A 24,145-nucleotide genomic window follows, 5' to 3' on the forward strand; every position below is an offset into this window, starting at 1 on the left:
ACAATAACATATAAATGATGTTTTTCTATTTTGTTCTTGGATGATGGTATTCTTTTTGTCTTCATAAAAACATTAGCTCCATGACTAAACCTAATTACACAGTTAGAATGTATGTATATGTGTATGGATGTGTTGTTGATTATTAGAATCTCCAAAGTAGTGCATGCAAAAATTCAAATTGAGACATGTTTGAATATTCTAAGAGATATTTATATATACTTGCTTTTTTGAGATTTCTTGTCTGTGACTTTTCTTCTCTTCTTGATAATCTCCACATCTGTCCTGATATCCAGTTTGCTATTGTTTTGTTTCTTGGTCTTTGGCAGTCTTATTTGACAGTCATCATTAACAGTTTCTTTAATTTTCTTCCATTCTTCCACTGGTTTATTGTCAATGAAATTCAGGAATTCAAAATGATTCCTGATGGAAATGGTAATCATATTGTAGAAAGTGTTTGGCTTTGTGCTTCATTTTAACCTTACTTGGAACGTACACATGATCTGCCCTTCGCCATGTTTTTGCTGTTAGAACTGAGAACTTCCATCTCTTTGTTACTAGTCAGTTTGATTTTTATGTACTCCATCTACCGTGTTTCTCCAACAATACGGCCTCCCCCAATAGGAAGTCCCAGCATGCTTTATAGGCATAAAATCAAATTAAGCCCCTCCTCCCAAATTAAGGCCTATATTAAACATGCGAAAGTTAAGTCATTATCATGCTTCATTTCTATTTCTTAGGCCACATAATACAATTATGTCTTCCCTCCAGCTATTTCCAACTATGGTATTCCAGTCTCCATCATAGGCAATTCATCTTATGGCATGTTCTATCAATTTTAGATTGGACTTGTCTATAACATTCACTAATCTTTTGTTTTGCATCAGTGGCTGCAGCAGTGATTTGGATAATTGTCTTATTAAAAATTGTCTGTGAAATCTAATTGATACTATTTGATCATTGACAGCATTCTTACCTTACTCTCTTTCCCATAGCCATCTCGATTTTGAAAGCAATGCTGTTCTTTATTTGTTGTTTGTGTCCTTTATTTTTCAAGTTTCTTATATCATAAAGTAAATTATATGATCTTCCGACTGAAAGTGTCTAATTCCAATCTATTTTAATTCACTGATACCAAGGATGTCAATGTGTGGATCTTTCACTGTGTTGTGCTTCCCCCATGATTATGCTTATGTTCCATCTTCCCAGTGTAATTTTGTCTTTGCAGTTTTAGATTTTCTTTTCCTGCACGGGCAGCATCAGCAACTAGATGTCTGGCATCATCTGGTGCTATATTACCAGTCATTTTATATTGCCTACCATGTGGTTTTCTTGGTAAAATGCAGGAGTGGTTACCATTGCATTCTCCTTTGCAGTGTTAAATTACATCTTGCCATTGTCACGAATGTTATCACCTAACTCCAGTGTCTTCTCGTATCTCTGCAGCTCAATGTAGGCACCCGGCTTCCTTTAGTTGGGCAGCTAGAATGACCTTCAGGCTTTAGGTGTCTATGTTAGGAACATAACACTTTTGGTGTACGCTGCTAATGACTTCACTCATCCCTCTCAGGAACAACTCCCCCCGCCCCCCCAGCATATTTAAGGGGCACATGTTTATAATTGATAGCTATTTATTTTTAAACAAAAAGCTTTTTAGATTTTCTGCCAAATTGCTTTCTGTTATACAGAGAAATTAGCAGCAAGATTATCGAACATTTTGTGGAGGCTTGCAGATTTTTATTTTTAGATGAAAAACTGTTTTACTATGTATTTTTTTTTTTTAGGAAAGAGCTTTTACTGTCAAAAAGTACAGTATTCAGTTGTGCATAGTTTTGTGTCATATGAATTTTTTTGTAAAAAACAACAACAATCCACTGATGTGTTAGTACTATTCATGTCTATAGAGGGAGGCTGTTAAATTTGCTATGAAAGTTATTAGGATCTTGTTTAATTTTTCCAGGAGAGAGAACTTGAAGCCAGCAAGAAAGAAAAGGTGAAAGAAGCCCAACTTGAAGCTGAAGTGAAATTGCTCCGTAAGGAAAATGAGGCTCTTCGTCGACACATAGCTGTGCTTCAGGCTGAAGTATATGGAGCCAGACTCGCAGCTAAATATTTAGATAAAGAACTAGCTGGAAGGTATATTTAACAACAACACTTAACATATAGTATTTATGAGAATGCATGAGGAATATGGAAGGATTTGCTATTAAGGGCTTATTTTAAAAGTATCTGTGGTAATAGAATATGTAGTTGTCTCTTAAAGAGATGAGACCATGAACATACTGTTTTAGCTGTGAAATAGTCTGATGGCCCTTTTCATTCTTTGCAACCCAGCAAAACAGAAATAAATTACATGAGGAGGACAGGCTCCACTATCTAGCTGGTCAGCTGCCTTTTAGCACAAATACATCAAACAGAGGCCCAAATTTGGGGGAGAAAATGGCAAAAGAAAGAAGTTTGAAAAATGGGCTGAATCGGGTTAATATCTGTGGGGGGAAAACTTTCTAAAAAAAATATAATTCCCCAGTGCTTCCTTTTGAGGGAAGCAATTGGACAATTGCACAGAATATTGCCAACTCCTTTATTCTAAACCAAGAGTCTTCAAACTTGGCAAGTTTAAGACTTGTGGACTTCAACTCCCAGAATTCCTGAGCTAACATGACTGGAGGAGGAATTTTGGGAGTTGAAGTCCACAGGTCTTAAAGTTGTCAAGTTTGAAGACCTCTGTTCCAAACCTCCACTTTCCTCCCTGCTGATGTGATTCTGAATAAAACTATTGTTAATGCTTCCTCTGTTTTGCCTGCCTTGTTTTGCAGTTGTAATGGTAGTAATATTAATTACAAGGTAAGGTCTGACTATAAGAATAAGAAAGTGTAAGATAGCTTAATACACACACACACACACACATGTACGTACGTATGTATATGTGTGTGTGTATATAGAAGAAGATAGGGTTCCAAGTAATAAATCCATTGCAAGCAAAATCTCCAAGGCAGGTGAAGTCCTCAAAGAAAAGCTTTATTGGAAATATCCTATTGGCACATATCTGGTGAAAACTAACTCTGAAGGCCCCCTTGGTTTTCACCTAATTAAAAATAATTTTTTTCCCCTCAACCCCAAATAATCAGTCACATGGCCCGATCACTGCAGCGCCCGCTGGTTTGGTGACATCACTTTTCCTTCCTTCTGCCAGGTGTGAAAATGTCCTTCATTCCCAGGAGAAAGTCTTGAGAAAGTATTTTATTTTGCCTTCACAAACCCAGCTATCTCTAATCACCCCTCCCTATCCTTCACTCTAGTGTGGCAACACTGAAGCTCCAAGATGGCTTCACCCAGGTTGCTTCAGGGTTGACATATATCACATTTTGTTTTCAGGGTTCAACAAATTCAGTTGTTGGGTAGAGATATGAAAGGACCTGCCCATGACAAACTTTGGAACCAGCTAGAAGCTGAAATCCATCTGCACCGGCACAAAACTGTAATCAGGGCATGCCGAGGTCGAAACGATCTAAAACGACCCATGCAAGCACCCCCAGGGCATGTAAGTTGATTTTAGGTTTTGTTTTTGTATACTTTGGCTTTTGATGATTCATATTGAGTATATCCATATATTTGATCCAATAAATTAGATAAAACGTAGAACAATTGATATTTGTAAGAATCTTAAGTAGGCACCTTATTTTTATATTCTTAAGCAGAAAGTTAATTAGAGCACTACTTACTAAATTCTTAAAAATAATGACTCTGAACATACAGTATCTAAATAAAGCTAGAGTAAACAAAAAGATAGTGAATTGTTATTTGCTATTTTATAATTATGTCAAAAGCCTACCTATACTTTTTCATATTGTTTTAATTTCTAAATTAGAATCCAGATTCCTTAAAGAAGAGCCAAGGTGTTGGTCCAATCAGAAAAGTTCTCTTGGTTAAAGAAGATCATGAAGGACTAGGCATTTCAATTACAGTAATATTTAAATTCATTTTCTTTTTTTCTATTCTCAGAAATGATTTTTTTAAAATTTCTTTTATATCCTTTTGCATGTCTTTCATGTTATACTAGCCTATGTTATTTATCTAATGTTCCATATTTAAATTATAATTAAAACTGCAGAATTTCTAATTCATATAAAAATATAAAGCTTTCCTAATTGTGTCATGCATTCAATACTGAGTAGCAATTATGCTAGTGTGTTTTGCTGAATAGAAAGCAATATAAATTCTACACTTAAAAAAAAACCTTAATGCAAAGAATTCTGATTTATATGAAGACTTTTTGACGTATTAAATATTGGCATGCTAGGGAGGAAAGGAGCATGGTGTTCCCATTTTGGTCTCTGAAATTCATCCGGGTCAACCTGCTGATCGATGTGGAGGTCTGCATGTTGGAGATGCCATTCTGGCAGTAAATGGAGTTAATCTGAGAGACGCCAAACACAAAGAGGCTGTAACTATTCTTTCGCAACAGGTAATTTTGTATATGTTAATGTTCAGATACTATACATAGATTTCCCCTATTCTTTTGGAATAAGGATACTAGAAGGCTTATTTTCAGTTTCAGCATCTGAGGCGTTTTTTATTTACCACGTTTTCTAATTATGGACAATGATAATTGTCTATTACTACATGCATCTGTGAATGTAGAATTTCCAAGAACTCTTGAATTACTCTATCCCAGGAGGTTCTCCAATTGCAAAATTCTGTTACAGTAAATATAATACTGATCTACATGACATTGTTTTTTTAAAATATGATCTATCTTGTAGAGCTGACATCAATCTTTCAGGTCTGAATGGTTTCCTCCTCCCTCCCTTTATTTTCATGTGAATTAAGGAGGAACTTGACGGAAATGTTTTCTCACATTACTTTCTTGGCCCAGCCCTGCCCTTTTATATTACTGTTGCCTTGGTAACAGTTCTTCCCCCTATCCTTCAAGAACACTTTCTCTCCCTGCCACAGATGGAATTTACAGCTTATTAATCTATTTCTGAACGGATAAGTCAAGTAAACAGGATTGAGATTTGTATATTATTGTTTTTTCATAATCATCCAAATTCTTGAAATTTTGGTTTACCATAATTCATGAACAAATTATTTTGAATAATTTGGTCTTAGTGGGATGGTGGTGAGACAAGCTTCCCATGGAAAAGAAAGGTCTTAAATATTTATGGAAATATGAAGCTATCGGAGACATACCTTACCTCTTCGCTTCTGGCATTCAAGAAAGTCTGAAAAACTTTCCAAACAAGCATCTGATTATATGTTTTTTGGAGTTGTAGCTGACACAGTAAGATTTAACTGAATCCTTTTTATATTGCTTATACAGTGCCCAGAAACTTGGGATTGGGCTATATAAAAGTTAAATAAATAAATTTTATGCATACTGCTCATATCACTCCAAATATTCCCACAGATCAGAAGTAAAGCTGAGCAACAATCCATGCATTTCTGGCTTTTAATTCAGAATAACCAAAAAAAGGTTTCTTTTTAAACATGTCTTATTCCATTGATGAGTCTGTTAATGAAAATTCTGTATAATTATTTATTTCAAGACGTCTCATCTTGCAACTTAATCTTTCTTACCCTTTTTTTCCCTTTGCTATTATATTACATTCTGTGGTTCTAAACATCCATTGCTTGATGTTTAAATTAAGCGGGGAAAATCAGTGCATCAGCAGAAGAGTAAAAGATGATGTGCACATTTAATTCTACTTTTTTTTTTTTGCTTATATCTTGCTCATCGTGGTGGACATGAACATCTAAAATTCAGTTGCTTTTGTTCTTTTAGAGCACGGATGTCAAACTCGCGGCATCACATTGTTGTCACGTGACATTTCTCCACCTTTTCCCTTTGCAGAGCTGGAGTGGGTGTGGCCTGTACGTGATGCATCCGGCCCATGGGCCACAAGTTTGGCACCCCTGTTTTGGAGAACCACGTATAAAATGATTGTGGTGTATTTTATACTGACTACTCAGGATTTCTTCCATTTCTTTCTATATCAGATTATCCATTTTTCAGCAGCAAGATGATTTTCATTTTGTATTCTAGAGAGGAGAAATCGAATTTGAAGTTGTATATGTTGCTCCTGAAGTAGACTCAGATGATGAAAACGTAGAATACGAGGATGAGAGCGGACATCGTTATCGTTTGTATCTTGATGAATTGGAAGAAGGTAGCAATTGTGCTTCCGGTAGAAAAGATGGAAGTGGAGATAAACCATTACAAGGTAAAGTTGCTTAAAGAAACACAGATAAAGGTCAACTAGAACAAATTATTAGATGAAATTATTCTGGTTTTCATGTATCTGTTTTGGTAAACGTTAATTAAAATAAACCCAGCATGTTACTAAATTTATTTGCCAATTACACTTAGGATTCTTTGTCTTTAGAAAGGTTTTGCCACCTCAGTAACACAACATGGTTGATAAATTGCAGAAAGAAGAGTTCATCAGAATGGCAGTAATCATTTCTGTTCTTTCTCTATATATAAATAATCCTTTTCCCAGAATTCTTAAAATTATATATTCTTAAAAGCAGCAGTGCAACAAGCTTTCTTTTTTTTTCAGGAAACAAAAATGATGATCTTTTTTCATTATAAAATCTTAAAATTTACAGTGCATTGCAACTTCTTTCGGGTGCTGTAACATCAACAGTGCCTTTATATGTCCTCCATAGAATCTCAAAATTAAAGTATATGTGTATCTCTTTCTTTTTTCCTTTGGGGATTTCTGTTAACTTAGACAGTTGGTGCTTGGACCAAATATTGGCAACATTGATCATTGTCAAAAAAAAAGTTGCTCCTTTCATTCTACAGTGTGTTATTTTTTTTCTTACAGTATTTGATAAGAAAGCAAGTATTGATGGCCATGAAAATGGAGACCTGGGGAATACAATTGAAACTGAAGAGACTGTATCTAAACTAGCCCAGTCTTCTGAGAGCTTAGCCTAACCCCTCTGAATGGGACTAGTATCTCCTTTAAGATGGGTTTCATGGGCTGTTCTATATGATAAATGCCACAGAAAGTTACAATGAAGGACTGTTCATAAGGTAAAGAGACACTGTGTTACCATTGTCTGTAAAACAAATCTGTTCTGGTTTATTACCTCAGGGCTTCATTATGAACAAGTCTAAATGTGCAAAATGTCCCACTTTTCTAAAAAGTTGTCCATGAATTTTAGCACCAAAGTATTGTCCTGAGTCCATTTTGGATTGTACCTATGAATGCAAGTATAGAAAGATGCAAAGGAGCTATAATGCTTGATTTCTTTCACATATACCAAAAACAAATAAAATGCTATCCATTTGCTAATAAAATAGGCTTCAGTTAACAAATAAAAATGGCTAATGGTTTAAAAATACACCTTGCAGGAAGGCGAAAAGTAAACAAAAAACAAAAAAGACCCAACCTCCCCAAACTTCATAATATTCAAAATAAATATATATTTTGCTTTAATATGCACATGTAAGATTTTAAATAACAGTTATTTATTTGGAAGTAATTCTTACTTAGCTCTCAATATCTAGTTTTTTCCTTTCAAATATTCTTGCTGGATTTGAATATATCCCTAAAGCATCAAGCAGAATATTATGGTAACTTTTTTAAAAAAAAAACACTAAATGTGATATGAACTTATTTTACTTAAGTTTGCCCTTAAAATTGTACAAGTGTCCATTTTCTCCGAGCTGATAAGCTCGGATTCATATAGTTGTTCATCCTACTGCTCAATAACTTTATAATCACTGCATATGTCATATGGGAACTAGCTTGTCTGAGGGAATTCAGTGTTCCATAGATTAGTAATTCTAGTTTATTTCTAAAATTGTCAAATGTAGCTCACTTAAATTAGTTCTGGACTGCTCCAAGGGCTCACTTTCACTTTTCTCCTGATCATATTGTAGATAACTACAAACTGATCGTTCAGTTTCTGTTCACAATCTATCCGATTGTATTCTTAGTTATTATCGGGGAGGGGCGATTTTTATAACGGCATGAGGAAAAGCTACTTAAATTTGCTACTAACAGTAGGTTCACATGAGGTTACTTATTGGGCACCTAAGAGGCAATTTATTGGGCACATAGTAAGCAGCACTGCCTCATTGTAAGTTATCAGTTAATGGCTGGTCATCAGTTTATGTGGGGTAATTGGCCATGTAATCTTTGCCCAAGTCATCTCCAAAATAGATTGTTGTTAAGCACTGATCATACATTGCAGACAAAATTATAGCAGCAGTCTTGTCAGAAGCTAACAGTCCATTCCATGAGTAGGGCCATTGTAAGTGAAGTTCTCTACTTTGATGATGAAGATGGGAGATTAATAATCACTACTCAGATTCAGATCAGTAGTCACAAGGCCATCAGTGACTCATGTCATACTATGTGAAGATGTTTACATGAGCCATCTCTGAAAAGGGAGAGTCAAGCATTTTCTGTATCTTGTGAGGTCCATACAGGACTAGCAGAAAAATGATTAAAGCCCTGATACTTCACAGAACTATATTTTTGGTATTATTTAAAAAAAACCTCAAAATGTTCCAAAACCTGAAAACGCTCAAGGCACTTTTAGAATATGTTGGTATTAATGGGGTTGTCTTGGCTAAATTCTTGTACTGCTGTGTATGTGTGCGTGTGTGTTTTGGGTACATGTGTGTATACATACCTACACACCCACATACCCACATATAAATGTATACATATGTGACTTATTAAAACTGCACACACTCTGTATGCAAATGGTTAAAAACCATGTAGCTCTTTTAAAATTATAGGATAAAGCATGAAATGCCTGCTTTCCATTCACTTTCTTGCAGGCAATTGAAATGTAATATTTAAAAATGTATTTTGAGAGTGGAAATAATGTAACATGAAACTTTGTAAGTGTTTTTTTTCTATCGACTGTACATAAATGGAGAACATATAAAAATGCCTTTAATGTAATGTCAGTTAACCTTATGTTCAATGTTTAAAACGTTGTGTTTTAGAACACAGTTAAATATGTCTCTTCTAGGTGCACTATATACATGTTTATAGAGAACTTTAAAATGTAAATACTGTATGCAAATATTTTGCCATTTATAATGTTGCTCATAAAATAACTTTTGCGCATCATTTCACTCACTTGCTCATGGAATTGTATTTAATTTGCAGTAAATTTTGATTGCTGCCCTATTGAAGTCTCACTGTTAAAATTATCTTAACCAGAACACTTATTTCCAAGACAAGCCAGGATTTTCAGTTAGGCAACAAGACTGTAAAATGTATGAAGTTGCTAAAATGTCTATGGAGAATCTCAATCATTCAGGTCATATGTCCCAAAGTGGTTTTTTTCCAGTTGCCTCTTGGGATATGAAGTTGCATGTGAAAAAATGTATTTTCCATCTTACAGATAGTCCTCAACCTACAACTGTATTTGAGCCTGCAATTATGTTTGTAAATTGGACCAGTAGCTAAGCTGGTCACCCCATGACTATGCCTGATTTTACAACCGTTTTTGTAGTGGTCGTTAAGAAAACCCTGTTTCCCTAATGGGCACTTTTTGCTGGAAACAGGAGTAAATGCTACAAATAGGTAAAAAATTGCAGTCACTTGATCACAGGATTCTGTAAATGGCTCTAAATGTGAGCTGGTTGCCATGTGCTCAAAATGTGATCACGTGACCATGTGTGACCATGTATTTGTGGCTGTCGCAATTTCAAAAATTTGTCATAAGTAGTTCTGTTGTAACTTTGACCAATCACTAAGTGGCTGATTGTTAAGTGAGGGACTATCCTGTACTATAAGTGCAGGAATTCCATATTTCATACAGTAGCTGTTTTCTTCATTAAAATGCTAGTATAATAAATTTGCACACCCATCTTTAAATCAGCAGGAAATTGACTGGGTAGATGTACAGTTACCAAACATATGTTTCTATTATGTTGTAATTTAGGGTTTTTCCCCTCCTTCCTAGAGCAGTGTTAATACATCAAACTATTTTATGGATTCTTGTCCAAATAAAGTTACATTTTTTAAAAGTAGTATGAAGACATAAATCACTGCAGATCAATTAGAAAAAAAAGTTTTAGTTCTTCCCTCGAATAATCCGCTATGATCCATATTCCACTTTTCATACTTAGAGAAATGATGACCGCATCACAGCAGCATTGAAAAGTACAAACAGCTATTTATTATTACATTGGAGAATGGAATTTTGCTTTGGTTAAAGTGGTGAAGATTTTGATAACGCAGATATTGAAAAAGATGTGTGTGTAGGGGAGGCAGAATACAACCCTATTTCACACTTTTCGGATTGAGATATCTGCAGAGAGCTAGCTGCTGCTATCGCAGCTGACTTGCATAACTGTATTTCCCTGCAGCAATTTAATTAGCAAAATAACTTCTGATTATAGAGTAATAAAATGGTTTTTTTCTCTAGGGAGGGGATCAAAGATTGATTTTCAGTCAGCAAAGGCAACATACAGGGAGTTGGTATAGATATCTGTGTAGTGCTGTGCTACAAACCGTAGGTTAGCACATTGGTCCCCAATTGATTGTCTTTTCCCAAGGCTTTCTTGTTTGTTGACTAGAAATTTCTCACGTTCTAGCCCAGAGGTGTCAAATGTGCGATGATATCTTGTCATGTGACGTATCGCAACTTTCCCCCCCTTCGCTAAACCAGGGGGTGGGCATGGCCAGCGAGTGACACATCTGTCCCGCGGGCCACGAGTTTGACACTCCTGTTCTAGCCCATCCAGAAGCTTATAAAACAGAAAGGGTGTATATAATTTATAGTTTAGGATGCACAGAATGCTTAGGAGGCTAATCAAATGATAATGGGAAGGCCCTTGCTGTTATCTTTATCAAGAAATGGCACAATACTAAGAACTATTCCAGTCTTTTGGCATTGCAAATGCATTATTGATATGCATAACTAGAGAAGCCAGAGGGACTCTCTTGCCTTCCACAAATCGTGCGATATTTAACACATTCATCATGTTTTGGTAAAGGTAATAGGGATTTGATCAGAGTGTTGGCACCCTATTATCTAGGGTTTTTTAAATTTAGTTAGATAGTTAATATAATCAACTGTTATAAAACAGTTAGTACCTATCTGTATATAGAGCCAGTGTGGTATAGTGACTAAGTTGTTGGAATAGGAGCAGGGACATCCAGATTAGTCCACCCTCAGCCATGGAAGCTCACTGGATTACTTTGGACTAGTTGCTATTTCTCATCCCAGCAGGTTGGGACAAACAAAAGGAAGACCTATGTACACTGCTTTGTGCTCCTGTACAAGCACATCAAGCAGGTATTCCTGATTTTATATCAATCTTGAGCTAGACTTCTTCAATCATTTGTTCACAGCAACATAGCACATCCTATTTTGATTCTTGCATTGTTACATTCACTCACTCATTTTATATCCTGCCTTTATTATTTTTTTACAAACAACTCAATAGATCTACTACTCTTTCTTTCTATTTTCCCCACAAAACTGTAAGGTGAGTTGGGCTGAGAGAGAATGACTGGCTCTACATTACCCAGTTGGCTTTCAGGGCTAAGGCCAGACTTGAATCATGGTCTCCCTGTTTCTAGTCTGGTGCTAAACACTAGGCAGACTGGTTCTCATATAATAAGTAACCTGGTAAAGGAAGTTGAGTGAATACAATTTTCTTGTGTGCTACTACATTATATTTCATGTAAATGCCAAATGTTTGACATTTGCCAGCAGCAGTACTATTTTATAGCTCTGATTTGATGTGTTGAAGCTGCTGTTCTCGGTCAAGGGAATACTGATTTTAATATACTTTATCATTGTTTTTGACTGGATGCTGCCTGAGCATTATGATAACTTGGGCTTTAACAGTATTTTATTTTTAAAAATACATCCTTTGAGAAAATCACAGCCTACTGCATGTATATTTTAGTAGAGCCACAGTCAATTTAAAAGATTTAATGTCAAACAGTAGGTCAAACAGCTCATTATAACTCAAGGCAGCAAAACATACATAATATTCTTTCCTCCTCCTGTTTTCTCCAAAACAACACCCTGTGAGATGGGTTGGGCTGAGAGAAAATGACTGACTCCAAGCAGGCTTTCATGCCTAAAGCGAGACTAGAACTCAAATCTCCTGGTTTCTAGGTCAGCACTTTAACCACTACATCAAGGAATTACAAAGAACACCAAAAGCCCGTTCATGTATTACGTTGAAATGATTGCAGTTTTAGATAAAATGCATGAGCAGGGGTCATTACATTATCTGGTGCCTGTGAGCAGTTGTTTTGGCTGTATAACGTCAAGGTTTGCAAGTCCAAACATTCATTTTCCAGTACACTTTGTCTTATTTAAAAAAAAAACCCAGAGCAAAGCTCAGAATTTAACATGTAGCTAAATTGTTTATAAAGGTTCTGAAGCATAGGATTTGATCTCAAGAAGTAAATCCTTAATCAAATTGTCTCACTGCTTATTTGTAACCTGGCAGAACTAGTTAACTGTCCTATCATCACAACATGACACTTGCCATGTTTTGTTTTTTTGATTTTGCCAAAATGGTGGTTGTTCCTATCTGACTGCTAAAAAGGAGAAATATTTCATATTCTTTGCCATTTATGGGCTCTTAGCACTGTCTCTCAGAGAAGTACATCAGTGGAGAACAGCTGACTTTTAAAAAATGGGAACTGGAATAAGAAGCACTTAAGATTATCTATCTAGTCCACAGTCACTCTGTTGTATCTCACTGAATATTTCATGATTGTACTACAAGGAAGAAATAAAAGACGATCTTTCCGCATATGGAAACTTCTGATGCACTTACATAGTATTGTCCAGCCTCACGGGGATAGTTTTTCCCCACCATGGTCTTATTTATTGAATTTCCTACCCCCTCTCCCCCCACTGTTTTAATGGAATATGGCTTTAGTGTCACTCTGACTAAATGATGCAGAAATATGCAAGGCCAGAAAAATACATTAGCAGTGCAGTTTCATTGAGCTAATAATACGGTACTATTTCAGAGGATAGTTCCAAAGATTGTACAGTGCATAAATGGGCCAAAAAATAAAATACCTCTGTAGATAAACTGCCAGGAGAATGCTCCCGTCAGATTTTAAAGCAATTTAGCTGAGCAAAGATGTCTTCTAGCAGACCAAATGTTATTTACGTCTGCTGTGACCTATCCTTTATTATAATGGTTCTGTGCTCTGAATTAATGGAGATGGTCCACAGCTTACCTTTGTTTGGAAATTTTCTCATTGCATTGTATCTACTTGTTTTATAGAAAGATTTCTTGACTGGATAATACTGTACAATTTTGTATATACAATTTTGAAAATTACGTTCCCCAAAAGTTTGGAGGAGAAACCAAATGTATAGCATGCTTTCAAACAACACTCATGATTTATTCAATTTACATGGTTCACAACAGAGGCATCAGCGAATTCCCATGGGCTGAGTTCTTAGTTAAATTATCATCTCTCACAGCCATAATCTATAGAGATGGCCAGAGATCTAGATTTGAAGAGCAAAATATGATTGTAGCTTGGAGTCTCTATTGAATCTATAGAATACACCAAAGCAGGTTGCTGCACTCTATAGCTGTGGCATCTTCTTGACAAAAAATGCATATGGTTTAAGACATTCCAAACACCTGTTAATGAATGCAACTTGAATGACATTTTGCCATTCAAATCTGGAGATTAATCTTTTTTTAAAGCTTCAGCTGCTAAGAACTTGAATCATAACATTCTGCATACAAAATATAGGTTTTTATCACATGAAAGCAATGTTTAGCACCCATTTTTGTATATTTATTCAGAAATAGTCTGGGATTTATAAATATATATATGCTCTGAATTGCAACTTTGTATATGCTCTGAATTGCTGCAAAAATAGATTTGAAAATACTGCTTTCTGTTCATTCTGACATAGATTTTATATATGAAATATAACTAAAATTACACATATTGAAAAGAATAAAACTAACATAAGAGAATAAAGGTGAAAGAACCAAACTGGTATCATGGTTAAGATGAAAGATTAAACCAGGAGACCATGATTTCTAATCCTGCTTTAAGCATGAGGCCAACTGAGTGACCTTGGGCCAGTCACTCTGTTCAGTCCCAAGAAGTAGACAAGGCCCAAACCACTTCTGAAATAGCACAAAGAAAACTTCAGATTAGTCCAGGCAATTGCCAGTAGTAAAAAACTGACTTGGAGACACACACACCCTCACCCCCCGCCCACCCCCCAAAAGAACAAAGGTAGCAGTTTACATAACTTTGGTAGGCAGTTTATTTTTTCCCCATATTTCCCAAAGAAGAAATAAGCATATCTTGCTTATAATGGAAAACAAGACAGATTTGGTCCAAGTATACATGCCACTCATGTTTAGATGCTAACAGCATCTGTGAGATTTTGAGAGAGTACAGGAATGTAGCATGTTACTGAAGTTGTGTCTAATTCTATTCCCTGAGAATCTAAATTTTCATTTAAAAACAAACTTTCTAATTCTTGCCACTCTTGAATATAAACTTGCTAACATGTAGTCAACCCCCATGGAAATCTTAGAGCAATGATTGTTCTTTTAATCATGGAAGGTCTGTACCTTATCTTCCAAGTGACCATCAAGAATAAATTAAAAAGGACTGCTATCACGCAACCTACATAAATTGCAAAACACTTTATGGGAAGTGCAAAATGTTTAAACATGTCTGTTTTTTATATTTAACTATCCATTCTAAATAAGATCTTCCAAGAATGAGCATTATCTCAATTTAGAATGCTGCCTCACCTAGAAATCAGTGCATTTGTTAACAAGAGAGATAACAAATTATTTAAGTTACTTTTTTAAAAAATTAAAACTGTATGTACACATTGCACGGTATTAAATGGAGCACCAACAACTCAACTGTAGAGAATCCACTGCTTGCAGACCTTATTCTGAAGGCTCCTCATGGTGAAAAGAAGGAAAATTGGCCTATTACTCAAATTCTGCAGGAATGTCAGTATTCTTAGGTCCTTTCCTTTTCCTGGATCCTTTCATGAGTTCTGGATTATAAGAGTGCTGTCACTGCAGTCTGATTTATTGGTTTGAGGTTGTATCTAGGTGTTGAGTAATCTTCATTTGTCAGGGATTTGGCCTGTGGTTTTTGATAGCATGTATTATAGTCCACTATGGGCAAGATACTAGTTTTAGGCTTATCATACTCTTTAATGTTTTGTGGTATTTTATAATCTCCACTGTTCCCATCTGCCTCGCATAAGGCAAGAAAAGTTCCAGAAGGAAAAGAAGAAACAGCAGGAACGTTGTAGCAATTATCTGAAGAAAAAACATTTTCAATTCCTGTACATCGCTCTACAATAGGTGTGGCGTATTCCGGTTCCTGATTGGTCAGAGGTAGCGCATAATCATGGTGATTTCTTTTTTGCGGGCGGTTGTAATGATTTTTGTTCTCTGAGAGACATTTTTTCTCATCCTCCGTGTCCATTGGTTTAAAAGTAGATCCCTGCCAGGAAACTGTCCCAGTTCCTATCATGATGGGCTGATGATAATCTAGACAGAAGACAGAAGCAACATCTTTCAAATTCCAGTTTAGATTGAATATTATTCAGCCACATTATTTTGTGCTAAATCCTGAATAGTTTGATGTACGTTGGTGTATTTGTTATGGCACTGAATGAATGGTACTTAACAATTGGTCTTCCAAGTTTCAGCACTCAGTTCCTGCAATCACAATGCTTATAATCTGGATACTTGACATACTGGTCTATTTTGGTAACTGTGAGAGGGATCTTGGAGTCTTAGTGGACAACCAGCTAAATATGAGCCAGGAGTGTGCAGCAGCAGCCAAAAAAGTTAATGCAATCCTAAATTGTATTAACAGAGGGATACAGTCAAGATCAAGGGAAGTACTAATACCACTCTATAAAGCCTTAGTAAGACCACACCTAGAGTACTGCATCCAGTTTTGGTTACCACATTATAAAAAAGATGTTGAGACTCGAGAAAAAGTACAGAGAAGAGCAACCAGGATGATTAGGGGACTGGAGGTTAAAACATACAACAAACGGTTGCAGGAACTGGGCTTGGCTAGTCTGGTGAAGAGAAGGACCAGGGGAGACATGATAGCAGTCTTCCAATATTTGAGGGGCTGCCACAGAGAGGAAGGGGTCAAGCTATTTTCTAAAGTACCCAAAGGCCAGACAAGAAATAATGGATGGAAACTGAACAAGGAGAGATTTAACCTGGAAACAAGGAGAAACTTTCTGACAGTGAGAACAATCAACCAATGGAACAGCTTGCCCTTAGAAGTTGTGGGAGCGCCATCAGTTGAGACTTTCAAGAAGAGATTGACTGCCATTTGTCAGAAATGGTGTAGGGTCTCCCCCTTGGGTGGGGGGTTGGACTAGATGACCTACAAGGTCCCTTCCAACTCTGATTATCTGTATCTGTATCTACAGCCGTTCCTGCTGACTTCCCATAAACAAAATCAATGAGAAGCCAATAGGAAGTTAGGGTCACGTGAGATCCTTGCTTAACAGTCAGTGGTAATTCGCTTAACGATGTAACCAGAGACTATGCACTTTACCATTGCATCACTTAGTGATGGAAATTCTGGTTCCATTACTGTCATTAAGCAAGAACTACTGGTATTGTATGAATAGTGATGGCTAAGAAACCTTGCAGCGTTGGCTGATGAACTTTAGTGAGACAGCAGGATTACAAGCGGAAGTGTTGCAGGTTTAAGGACAGCCTTGGGGCAAGACTCTTAAAAAAGAGAGGGCAGACAGAAAGAAAGAACCCATGCTCTACCAACTAGGGACAAAAAACAGTGGCAATCTGAAAGAGGCAACGTTAACCAGTCTCTCTTAACTCCAAAGAGAAGTAGAGTTCTTAAGAGTTATAGATAAGTAACATACAAATTCAGGTAACACTTTGCAAATGTTTTGGTAGCGAAAAAATACTGTTTAAAATATTTCAAATTTCTGTGATTATCTTCCATCCACGAGACAGTTGAGGAAAGAAACAATGGGACACAGTTGGAAATTGCAAAGAAAGGCCGCAAGAACTGAAATTCAATGCTGTTTTGATAGCTTAATAAAAGAAATGCTTGAAGATAATGTTTGTATTTAATCTATAGTTTGCATTAAATCCTGTGAATTAGATAAAAAAAAAACCTTAACGGAAGACATTAAATTTGGTAAAAAATGAATATGGTTATTTTAGCCACCTTTTTTTTTCTTCTTCTTCTTTTTGGCTTAAAGCAAGTTTTGAAAAACGCTTCCCAAACTATCCCTTCTCCACCAAACATTAGCAAGCATACAGGTAGTCCTCAACTTGCAACCACAATCAAGCCCAACATTTCTATTGCTAAGCAGGGCAGTTGTGTGGTGAGATGTACCCCGTTTTATGACCTTTATTTTGCCACATCTGTAAATACATGAGAGTTGTCAAGTGCCCGAATTCTGTTCATGTGACCGTAGGGATTCTGCAACGGCTGTGTAAAAAATAGTCATAAGTCACTTTTTTCAGTGCTGTTCTTACTTTGAACAGTCACTAAAGGGATGGCTGCAAGTCGAGGGCTACCTGTTAATTTTGCTAGGTTTTCAGTGGCTGCTGGAATGGGCCTGCAAGATTGAGGATTGTATATCTCTCATAAAGCTATAAAATTAATTTTGGGAGAAAGTTCCAAAGTTGTTTAGAATATCTGAAGTTGAGTGTGGTCTCTTCTCCCGGTGGGAAGAGATACCAAACAAACTTCTATCCCCCCTATATAGAAATTGCCTTTGGATTATGCATATAGCTCAAATAAGAGAACTGATGCATGGGTAATACTAATAAGCATGGAAAGAAGGCCCATCCATTTTTTACTTCCCCATCTGCTTGTTTGAGCTGATCAAAGTTTCATGGGGTGTCTTGCATTAGAGCAAGTGAATTGCAAAAGCCCCATGAATGTAGAATGCATTAAAGGATGACATCTAGAACATTTCAACAAACCCTCAAATCATGAATAGTAATTGCTTAAGTGTCAGTCTCTTGCCAAAGGAACCCTTTTAGTCAACTTCCTACCCTTTTATAAATATTTGTAAATGTTAGCAGCAATGGGGGAAGCAATTGGGGGGGGAAAGAAGCACACACAAGCACATTAGCAATGTTTTTTTTAAAAAGATAATGCAGATAGTTCTCGAGTTACAACAGGAATTGGGACTAGAATTTTCTAAGGGATGTGGTTGTTACAAGCATGAGGTCTTGTGTCCTTAATGACAACAGTCCTGGTTGCTGTTAATTGAATCCCACTGGTTCTGAGCCAAGGTCCTACTCTGATCGAAGCCATTTCCAGCTTGATCCCTCCCAGCCCTGAGCCTTGGTTACGATAAGGGACTTCCTCCTCTTCAATTCTTCTGACCTCCCTCCCTCCCTCCCCATCGCGTCCTTCTGGCTACTTTGTACTCCACTGTCCTGTGTTCAGTGCCCGTCTGGCCTTACTGCTCCATCTGATCTTTGCTGTCTTTTTTCTGCCTCTGCTGACAGGCCACACAGTGCATGCCTTTGTTCCAATCCCATGCAGGCTTCTTGTGAGATTTTGGGAGGCTTCTGAGCAGGGCTGTCAGAGCCAGTAGGCCAGTGTGGCAGGCTGACGGGGCCAGTGGAATGCAGGGAAGTCAAAAGGGGGCTGGGTCATAGATGGAGGGGGGCGGGGAGTTGAAGTGCCTCTGTAGTTTGCAAGCACCTGAATTTTGATCCCATGAATGAGGCAGCTGTAATGGCCATAACTTTGCGTGCGTGTGTGTGTGTGTGTGTGTGTGTGTATTTACCATTTATTAAGCAGCACCATGCCTCTGAATGCCTACAGAGATTCTCAATCATCCAGGTCATGGTTGTCCCAAAGATGCTTTTACAAAAAGCAGCTGGACTTCCTTCCTTCCATTCCCCACCAATCAGTTAAGAACTGAAGCTCCTTGGATGAGAAGCAAAACGTGTTCAAAAGAAAAACCCAAGAAAGTCCAGTTGCCTTTTGGAAAAGCACCTTTGGGACACGCCTTTGAATGGGTCACAGAATGAATGATAGTAACATAAGGACTGCCTGTACGTTATTTTTTTTTAAATCATGCAAAACTTTGCCAAAGGGCAGGAAAGCAAGCCTTTCCGAACAGAGAAAAATCGTTATAAATCAATCCCCTGTGAACTACACTGCCTTTCCCTAGTTAAGGAGAGGGAGATCAAATGTTTTGCAAATTATAGCATCAGAAATTGTAACTGTTTTCGAAAGAATTACCTGTCATCTCGCTTGTGATCAGTTCCAGCTCTTTGGGTGCCTCTTTTTCATTATTGTAAGTGATGGTGAATTCTGCAGACTGATATCGGACAAAGGGTGGTTGAATTTGTTTCCAGAAACCTAGAACAGAAACCTAGACATTTAGATCCTAGCTATGTTTAATCTCAAAAGGTAAATTAATCTAAAGCACTGCATTCATAGAATTTATTTACTTGTAAGTTGTGGACATATAGATTTATTAAGTGATTATCGTAAAATTGCCTTTAAAATGATTTGGAAAACCAATTGCAATACTAATTGTAGCTTTTACAGAATCTTCACTACTAGCATTAAGCACCATCAAATTATCTCCATAAGGCTTAAAATGTTGAAGATCCACTTGAATTGAATTTTAAGATAAAGGTAAAGGTTGGGCATGGTGCTCATCTCAGTTTCTTGGCTGAGGGAGCCAGCACTGTCCAAAGACAATTTCCATAGTCATGTAGCCAGCATGGCTATATGCCAATGGTCCCCAACCTTTTGGGTATTAGGGACTGTGGTTTTTCCACAGGGTGGAAGGAGCGTGGTTTCACATGCTGACTGCATCCCATGGATGGGGATTCACTGGTTTACGTGGCCCAGTTTCCGGCATGCTGTGGACTGGTGCCAGTCCATGGGCCAGGGGTAGGGACAGCTGCTTCTCACCGAAGTGATACCTATTTATCTACTTGCATTTGCATGCTTTTGAACTGCGAAGCAGACAGGAATTCTACTAGGACAGGGGTCTCCAACCTTGGCTACTTTAAGACTGGTGGACTTCAACTCCCAGAGTTCCTCAGCCAGCTTTAAAGTGGCCAAGGTTGGAGACCCCTGTACTAGGACACAATTTTCTTATCTCTTACAGTAATGGAGGTTTATACTTTGCTTTTTAGATGGCAAAAAGCTAGTGTGTGGAAATTATTTTCTCAAGGGAGCCAGCGAAAGCTCAGCTTCCACACATGATATTTCTAGCTCTACAAAATATTCTGTGGAAAGCAGCACTTTATTTCTTGTACCCTCATGAATATATATTATACATTTTAAATGTGCCTTTAAAATCCTAGTGCTGCTGAAATTTAGGCCTTGCCATTGGTTCTGATCAAAGCCGGGCCCTGCTAGAGAGTCAAAGCAGCAGCACAATACATAAAAAGTGCTCTATAAAAACCTTGGTGGTTGTATAGCATCATAAATCATTCATGCAATCATAAATGGCAGGGGAACAAATGTAAGAACCTATCCACAGATTCCCACAGAGCAGTCAGAGAAGTTGAAAAACAGGATGAGCAAGATCAGAGATATCAGTGCCAGCTCTCGCTGAATGTCCAACTCACTATATATAAAACATGATGCATGGGTCAGGAGAGAGAAAGGTGGAGCAAGTCAAGGATATTCCTCCTACTGAATCCAAAAGATATTACTGATCAGCAGGAAACATTTTTTATTCCTTCTTGTTTTTGTCCTATAACAAAAACAAAAGATTGCCACTAACTTGGTTTTCCAGTGTCAGATGAACCATACGTAGTAGCTTGCTTTCCTTTTCTGTAAGGAAGGACAAGATAAATTAGACTTTTCCTGCTTCAGTTCAAATAGATTTCACAGAATCTATTAACTTGGTAAATTCCAAAGAGCAGGCAATTCTGAATTTTCAGGCCTATGTCTTCCCAGGTTTATTATATACTATGGATATTGTCAAGAATCTACAAATCATGGGCAAATTTGTTATTTTTCTTAGAAGTCAGATACATAGTTTTCGTACTACATTTTCACTAGACTTCCAAGTATGGGGTTTGATTGAAATCATTTTTATTTATATTCACAGCATCGTTAGACAAACAAATCAAGAAGCTAACAATTTCCCCTTTTATTTGTTCAATCGATAGCATTTCCTTCATGAGTTCAAAGTAGCTTAAAATGGAGATCTCTGTTTTATTGCCACATGAACTCTGCAGGTAGGTTGGAGTAGAGAGAACAACTAGTTCAAAGACACCCAGTAAGCTACCATGTCTAAGTGTAAATTTGTATAAATATTGCCCTACTTACGAACTTTCAAGTTGCAAACTTTTGCAGAAATGAGCAAATCTGTCTACAAACCCATCCTAAAAGGTCCTGGAAGGCAGGAAAAGGTTAGTTTCTGGCATGCTGTTTGCAGATCCACCCAAATACTCTACCACGCGTTTTTTAAAAATACTAGTTTGGACTTGCCTCTTAGAACTTAATCTGTTGATAAGTAGGTTGGTAATGTCTGTACCTGGGTCTCCTCAGCCCTAGTCTAGCACCTTTAGAATAAAACTGACATTATGATGAATCTCTTTTCCAATCTCTGACACACATCATAAAAAGGTAGATATTTTTAGTTTGTTAATCAGCCAGATAGTCTAGTAATCTATTTAATGTCTTATGTAAACCAAGGCTACTCTGAAAAATATGTAGCCTCCAAAATCAGTACTTGTACCATTGATCAAGCTATAGTTTACAAGTAATATAATTCATTTCATGCATCTAAGCTTGGGCTATGTATGGCTGAGGCAATCAGTGGCATAATACAATATGTATGACTTTCTATTCCAATGGATCATTTTGTGCTGGTAAAACAGCAGAATGCGCCTACTCATTCTTTATTTGAAAAGATTACTTAAGATAAGGAGCTGGTTCTCATCAGTAATATTATTCCTTTCATTAGGTTCCAGGGTGAAGAGGAGTTAGAAAGTTCATTCTTCACAAAGACTAGATGGCTTGGCAAAGAGGAAAGTGGAATGTAAGATGATTTGACAGGACGTCAACTCAGTGTGTCAATCAGGTTGTGTCCATGTCTACAATTTTCTCCCTGTTCACCAGCAGCCCGATATGCTTACTCAAAAAGCAATCTCCATGAATCTCTGTGGAATTCTCTCTCTCTTTTGCTTATTGTAATGTACAATATAATTCAGAAAGAAAGCATGGTTAAAAGATACAGGACAGTGAAACCTTATTTTAATAGGCCACTTGCAGGAAGGGGGTATTGGATACTCCCAAATGTCTATTAAATATGAAAAGTACAGTACATAATCACAGTGATTTTTGTTTTTGTAATATGCAAATTGAAATGTAAAAACATAAGGAAATCTGGGTCATGAACCTCTCTTTGCAGATGTTGAAAATTAAGGTAAAATTAATATAACTCTCTTCTCTAGACTACTTTGGATTTAGAGCATGGGTGTCAGATTCAATCACATCATGGGCCGGATAGTGACGCATCGCAACATTTTTTGCCTTTATGGAGCCAGGGTTGACGTAGCCTGTGTGTGACGTATCCGGCCCGGAGGCCATCAGTTTGACAGGCCTGATTTAGAGTATTTGTCCATTATGTCAGCGGACATCCAGACTGAAATGTGATCTGCTGCATCTAAAATTTGTTAAACAGCAATAGTTTAAATCAAGATTTCACTGTAAATATGTTTGCACTCCATGATCGGCCAACAATCACCAAACTATAGTCTTATGTAGCAGTGTGTCCATAAGAGAGAAAGAGAAAGAGAGAGGCAGAAATAAAAATACTTGCTCTGAGGATATTTTTTCATAAGCCACTTTTTCTGTCTGTTCAGAATTCACAATACCTCATTACAAAGCAAAGCTCAGCGTAATGTTTTTCCTCTGCCTCAGCTCTCCTTTAATGATTTGAGTGCATTTTTTTAAAAAAACGATTCTCTCTTTCAAGCCTAAACCAAGTGCAGCTATCCTATTCTGAGCTAATTCTGCTGTGCTTGCCCACAAAATGTGGAAAGAACTTTCTGAGCAGGCACACTTTGTCAAGCTGTACAGTCAGCTCGCCCCATTCTTCTTAAGTGCAATTTATAATTATCACATATTCTCACGCATAAACCAAGAATTGTAGATTCCAAAATACACCACCAAAATTGGGCTTGGTTTATCTACCGATGGCCTTTTCATATACAACATATGCAGTACTTTTTTTAAAAAAAAAGAACCCATGTATTCCGTGTATTCTGATGGATAAGCCAACCCTGGAATTTTTAAACAAAATACTATGAAAATTATACCATCCATAAATATACCAATTCTAAAAATTAAAACATTCAAAAACTTGAGAGGACCATCATATTCATGCGTGCCACATTTTCCATAGTATTTTGGAATACTAATTCAAGACTCAGCATATTCGTTAATGGGCTTATCCACCATTATATATGGTATGCGATGAATGTTAAGAGAAGGAAACAGAGAAAGCACACATTTCTTGGAGAATCAGAAGTGTGGAAGCCTGATAAACTAAACTAATTAAAACTGTTGGGAATTAAATGAGATATCAGACATGCAATAGTTTAAAGAATATATAAAATCATTATACAATATTTTCCCCATTGGAATTATTTTATCTGCCAATTACTTTTGAAACATTGTAATGAATCAAGGGGCTGCACCTATTCAAATGATGACAATGATCATGTGTCTAATTCTGAATGAGGAAAAAAAAAAGGCACTTACTTTCGTAGTGCAGTAAAGATCCAGGTTCCCAATAACAGGAGCAGCAAAAGCACCACAAGGGTTGGAATAATGACAGCCATAAGATTCAGTCCTTTAAAAATGTAAAATATCAATCAAGATTTAAAATACGCTGAAAACAAAGCTAGAAAACTGACTATAGAGCTGCACTGCACACCAAGGATCACATTCATTGTTATATAGAGGAGTACATGTCTTGTATTATTACAAAAACAAAATTGATGGCGTGCTATTCTACTGCAACTTTAAAAGATATATATATATATATATATATATATATATATATATATATATATATATATATATTTCTTTGTTCGGGTATTTTCCCACGTCATTATAGTTGTGCGCTTTTAAAGTTGTAGCAACGTTTCAGCAGAATC

At 36.9% G+C, this 24,145-nt stretch overlaps 2 protein-coding genes across 8 annotated transcripts in view; one reads left to right on the forward strand and one right to left on the reverse strand.

Annotated features, from left to right (window-relative positions):
* GOPC (golgi associated PDZ and coiled-coil motif containing) overlaps positions 1-22,310 on the forward strand; it is a 32,932-nt gene extending 10,622 nt beyond the window's left edge. For 2 of the 6 annotated variants that reach the window (XR_015739524.1, XR_015739525.1), the window contains 7 exons: positions 1,958-2,133; positions 3,373-3,538; positions 3,866-3,961; positions 4,298-4,462; positions 6,044-6,221; positions 6,831-7,042; positions 21,946-22,310. Coding sequence is in view for 4 of the 6 variants with exons in the window: in XM_026705426.2 (XP_026561211.1) it covers positions 1,958-2,133; positions 3,373-3,538; positions 3,866-3,961; positions 4,298-4,462; positions 6,044-6,221; positions 6,831-6,943 (894 nt within the window). In the remaining 2 variants the exon portion in view is untranslated. Of the gene's footprint in view, positions 1-1,957; positions 2,134-3,372; positions 3,539-3,865; positions 3,962-4,297; positions 4,463-6,043; positions 6,222-6,830; positions 9,162-21,945 lie in introns of those variants that run through there. The other 4 variants (XM_026705426.2, XM_026705425.2, XM_087912403.1 and 1 more) reach the window with 2 other exon arrangements.
* DCBLD1 (discoidin, CUB and LCCL domain containing 1) overlaps positions 14,245-24,145 on the reverse strand; it is a 36,458-nt gene continuing 26,557 nt past the window's right edge. For both annotated transcript variants that reach the window (XM_026705423.2, XM_026705424.2), the window contains exons 12-15: positions 23,748-23,838; positions 20,755-20,804; positions 19,248-19,367; positions 14,245-15,523 (exon numbers count right to left, since the gene is read on the reverse strand). In XM_026705423.2, the coding sequence (XP_026561208.1) occupies positions 15,024-15,523; positions 19,248-19,367; positions 20,755-20,804; positions 23,748-23,838 (761 nt within the window). In that variant the 3' untranslated portion in view covers positions 14,245-15,023. The remainder of the gene's footprint in view (positions 15,524-19,247; positions 19,368-20,754; positions 20,805-23,747; positions 23,839-24,145) is intronic.

The sequence above is a fragment of the Pseudonaja textilis genome, chromosome 1 (assembly GCF_049901715.1).
Source record: "Pseudonaja textilis isolate UNSWEBS1 chromosome 1, rPseTex1.2, whole genome shotgun sequence".
Taxonomy (NCBI): domain Eukaryota; kingdom Metazoa; phylum Chordata; class Lepidosauria; order Squamata; family Elapidae; genus Pseudonaja; species Pseudonaja textilis.